Source organism: Oratosquilla oratoria, chromosome 31 (genome assembly GCF_046742065.1).
Source record: "Oratosquilla oratoria isolate Oo_2021 chromosome 31, ASM4674206v1, whole genome shotgun sequence".
In the NCBI taxonomy this organism is placed as follows: domain Eukaryota; kingdom Metazoa; phylum Arthropoda; class Malacostraca; order Stomatopoda; family Squillidae; genus Oratosquilla; species Oratosquilla oratoria.
In genome coordinates, this window is record NC_134807.1 from 33,737,663 (window position 1) to 33,742,662 (window position 5,000).

General features: G+C 41.8%; 1 protein-coding gene across 1 annotated transcript in view; it reads right to left on the reverse strand.

Moving 5' to 3' along the window:
- Positions 1-5,000, reverse strand: part of LOC143041513 (juvenile hormone esterase-like) — a 24,698-nt gene that overhangs the window by 17,715 nt on the left and 1,983 nt on the right. The window contains exons 2-3 of the mRNA XM_076213477.1: positions 971-1,218; positions 602-727 (exon numbers count right to left, since the gene is read on the reverse strand). Coding sequence (XP_076069592.1) covers positions 602-727; positions 971-1,207 — 363 coding nt within the window. The 5' untranslated portion in view covers positions 1,208-1,218. The remainder of the gene's footprint in view (positions 1-601; positions 728-970; positions 1,219-5,000) is intronic.

A 5,000-nucleotide genomic window follows, 5' to 3' on the forward strand; every position in this document is an offset into this window, starting at 1 on the left:
TCTCTGCGGCTTCCTCACGGTAAAAAAAAAAAAAAAAAAAATTGTGATCAATCTTGATTAACCTTACTTCCACTAGGAGTGACATTTTTGGCAGGAGGGCAACTATTTTCCTAATCTCATTGGCACCCATTTGGTAGCAGGGTTGAGGGGTGATGGAAACTAGAGGACGGAATACCGTGAGTTCATAGGTTTTTGGAGTTACAGGCAACAAGAAACCTAGAGGTTATATGTTTTTGGAGTATTAGACAACAGAAGACCGAGAGGTTCCAGATTTTTGGAGCCATAGACAACGGAGGACATAGAGAAAGAGAAACCTAGTGGTTATGTGTTTTTGGAGTGTTAGACAACAGAAGATCGAGAGGTTCCAGATTCTTGGAGCCATAGACAACGGAAGACATAGAGGTCAGACAAAGAAAAACCGATAGATTTCAGAATCTGGTACTTAGAGCGTCACATGATAGACCTCTGGCTGTACACTCATTGACAAGGTACTGGAGGTTACAGGCAAAGAGAAACCGAGAGGTTTCAGATTCAGGTACTTAGAACGTTATATGATAGACCTCTGGATGTACAAACACTCATTGACAAGGGAGAACTTTACCAGAGGAGCATGAACGTCGAGATAGAGGCAGTCTTCATCACCGTCGATACCACCGTTGGTCAAGGCGCAGGGGGGCTTACTGTGAGAATAGCGCAGACCATACCAGTTCTCCCATACTTCCGGGTCCTGGAAAAAATCGAACACATTATCGTCATGACCTTGCTTGATATGCTAATCCCAAGACCGATTTTGTATTTTTGTATAGCGTGAGCTGCCCTAGCACCTTTACCTGTGCGGGAATCACCTGAATAGTCTAAGTGATATTAAACGCGAGCTCAGTCATGGAAACCAAAATGAAGGAAGGAAATGAATTGACCTGGCGGAGTTTTGCGTTGTCTGAGTGGGTCAGATTTCTTTTTTTTTTCTTACCTTGAAGCGAAGATTTCCGACTGGAGGCTTGGCATAAGGGATACCAGCGTAAACGAAGTAAGTATCACCGGCTGCGGTCTCATCTCGATCACCAGTGATTGGTCCCTGTGCCGTATCGAGAGTGAATAGTAAGTCACCCTTCCAACCCTTCCGACTCTTCCCACCCTTTTGGGATGCCGCCATCTCCAGCAGGGAAAGGGCTACCACTAGCACCACACACTGCTTCACCACGTTCATCTTCGCTGGCCCTGGAAGACAATAGCGAGTTAGGAATATATATATATATATATACACACATATATATATATATACATATATATATACACATATATATATATATATACACACATATATATATATATATATATACACACATATATATATATATATATATATATATATACATATATATATATATATATATACATATATATATATATATATATATATACATATATATGTAAGTATATATCACTGGTGAGAAATGTAGTAACACATTTGTAAATCACAACTAACACCACAATCGGACGAAAGAAAGAGTTGAGTAAGCGAAACTATATATTTCGATTGCTAACTGCAATCCTCTTCAGTAGTACAAAGTGGAAGGAGGATGCTGTCTTAAATAGCAACCTCTTACAAAGGGAAGGGAACTGGGAAAAGAATAAATGTCACTACCCCAACCCTTATGTGACCTGAGGATGACATGAGGTCGGGTCAGGGGGAAGGGGAGGAAACTTGTTGACAATTTGTTTGGTGATGAATAATCCTGATATCATATCTAGGGTACATTAACCCTTGGAAATATTCATTGTGGGGAAATATTCAATTAAAGTGAATTCCACCATTTTCATTCTGAACCCAGTCCATCCAGTGATTAAGTATGTTCACGTGTTAAAACACGGCTGAACTTCCTTGACCATACTTGATGGACCTCTTGTGTTCATTCAATCTTGTCCTTAGGTCTCTCCCGTCTAGCCTATGTATGAAAGGTTACAATCTTACATGGAAGGATATGATCTTCTCTCAACCTCTGGTGAATATTGACAACTTTTTTATTAATGGTATTAGGATAATTATGAATTAATTTTACCTTCTCTTTGGGAAGAAATTTGAACAAATGACTAATGGAATCTGAAAAGAGGATGACAAGGGGATTTTGTCTCTCTTTTGGCTTAGTGGAAGGGGGATTGAAAAAGCTGGTTCTGGCTTGGCTGAGGGCTTTATCCAGGAACCAATGAGGGTAAGCTAATTTTGTTAATTGGGACCTGATGGAGGTTAATTCATGTTCTAAAAATGGAAGATACAGATCTTGAAGGCTCGGAGAAAAAGACCCGAAGCTACATTTCTTTTAATGTGATCTGGGTGAAGGTAACTTCCTAAATGGGTGTTCCTTCTGAAAATAGTGAAGTTAAGCATATTCCCATTCCTCATGATTAAGGTGTCTAAAAAGGGAATTTTGTCATCTTTTTCCCATTCTACTTTGAACACACACACACACACACACACACACACACACACACACACACACACACACACACACACACACACACACACACACACACACACACACACACACACACACACACACACACACACGGCCCCGTGGCGGATTGGTAAGGCACTGGCCTCACAAGCCGGAGAACCGGGGTTCGATTCCCCGGCCGGGCGGAGACAAGTTGGGTTTGTCTCCTTTCACGTGTAGCCCCTGTTCACCTAGCAGCGAGTAGGTACGGGACGTTAGTCAAGGAGTTGTGACCTTGCATTCCCGGTGTGTGGAGTGTGAGTGGTCTCAGACCTACCCAGAGATCTGCTAATAATGAGCTCTGAGCTCACTGCCGTAGGGTGGTGTCTGGCTGTCTCGAAAAGAGGCTGCAGCAGATCCGAGGTGAATACACATACACACATACACACACACACACACACACACACACACACACACACACACACACACACACACACACACACACACACACACACACACACACACACACACACACACACACACACACACACACACACACACACACACACACCACACACACACACACCACACACACACACACACACACACACACACACACACACACACACACACACACACACACACACACACACACACACACACACACACACACACACACACACACACACACACACACACGTATGTATATATATATATATATATATATATATATATATATATATATATATATATATATATACATATACAAAATAGGACGAGGGAATCATATGAGAGGTACAAAAAAGAGAGGAGGAGTAAAGCATAAGATAAAATGGGAAAGGAGAGAGCAGATGTGAAATGGAATAGGAATATGGTACATTTTTTTGAGGGTATTAAAGAGATGTTTTGGAAGGAAATTAAGAGAGGAAGAGGAGGCGAATTATGTAGAGAAGGAAAGATAAAAGGTGTATATGGAGAGATGATAATAGAAGAGACGGCAGTAAGAGGAAGATGGGCAGAGTTGCTAAATGTGAAGGAGGATAGGGAAGGAAAGGTTGTTGCAGTGGAAAACGCTAAGAAAATGACAGTGATGAGTGAGGAAAATGGAAGAGAAATAAGGAAAGATGAAGTGAAAGTAGCTATCAAAAATAATCAGAGCAGGTAAGGCACCTGGATTGGATGGGTGTCATACGCAGTGTCTAAAAAAGGGAGGTACAGTTATGGTGGACTGGGTGGTGAGGTTGTTTAATGTTTGTCTAAAAGAGGGTAGAGTGCCGGAGGACTGTAGGAGTGCCTGTATAGTTTCACTTAACATGGGAAAATGGGACAAGTGTGAGTGTGATAGTTTCAGAGGGATCAGTTTGTTGAGTGTAGTTGGGAAGGCTTATGGAAGGGTTTTGATTGAAAGGATTAGGAGAGGAACAAAGGGAATAATTAGTGAGGAACAGTGTGTGTTTAGGACAGACAGGTTTCGTGGATCAGATTTTTGTGGTAAGGCAGATATATGAGAAAGCTCTAGGAAAAGGTAAGGGTGCTTTTGTAGCCATAATGGGTTTGAAAAAGGCTTAGGACAGGGTAGACAGGAAGGCACTGTGGGAGGTATTGCAGATATATGGGATAGGAGGAAAGCTGTTATGAGCAGTCAAGAGGTTTAACGAGAGTAGTAGAGCCTACGTTAGAATTAGAAATGGAGAGAGTGAGTGGTTTGAGGTAAAGGTGGGACTCCGCCAGGGATGTGTTATATCTCCTTGGCTGTTCAAGTTATACATGGATGGGTTGGTAAACGCAAGGGTAATTGGCAGGGGATTAGAAATGGTTAAAGAAAACGGAGAAAAGTGGGATATAAGCCAGTTATTGTTTGCTGACAACACTGTGGTTGTAGCAGGATCAGAGGAAGGATTAAGAAAGTTAGTGACGGAGTTTGAGAAGATGTGCGAAAGAAGGAAGTTGAACATAATTGTGGGTAAAAGTAAGGTGATAAGAAGTATAAGGAGAGAATATGGTAGCAAATTGGAAGTGAATGTTAAGAGAGAGAGACTAGAGGAAGTGGATAATTTTAGATACTTGGGTGCGAATGTAGTAGGAAAGAGAAGAGTGGAAGCGGAGGTAGAATGTAGATTGAGAGAAGTTAGTAAATGCCTTGGGGAATTAAAAAGCGTAATAAGAAATGGACATTTGGGAATGGATGCTAAGAGGAGATTGTATGAGGGCGTGATTGCGCCAACATCACTGTATGGGGAGGAAACATGGAACATAAGAGAGGAAGAGAGAAAGAGTTTAAATGTGTTTGAGATGAAATACGTGAGAAGTATGGTAGGGGTTACAAGGTTTGATAGAGTGAGAAACAAGGAGGTGAGGGGGAGAGCGAGAGTGGAAACGGAGTTGGAAGATAGGGTTGATGAAAGAATATTGGGATGGTTTGGGTATATGGGTAGAATGAGTGTAGAAAGATTAGTAAAAGAAGTGTGGAAGGCAGAGGTGAAAGGAGTGAACATGAGAGGGCGACCAAAGATGAGATGGATGGATGGGGTAAAAGGGCATTGGGAAAGAGGGGAACGGCTGTTGAGG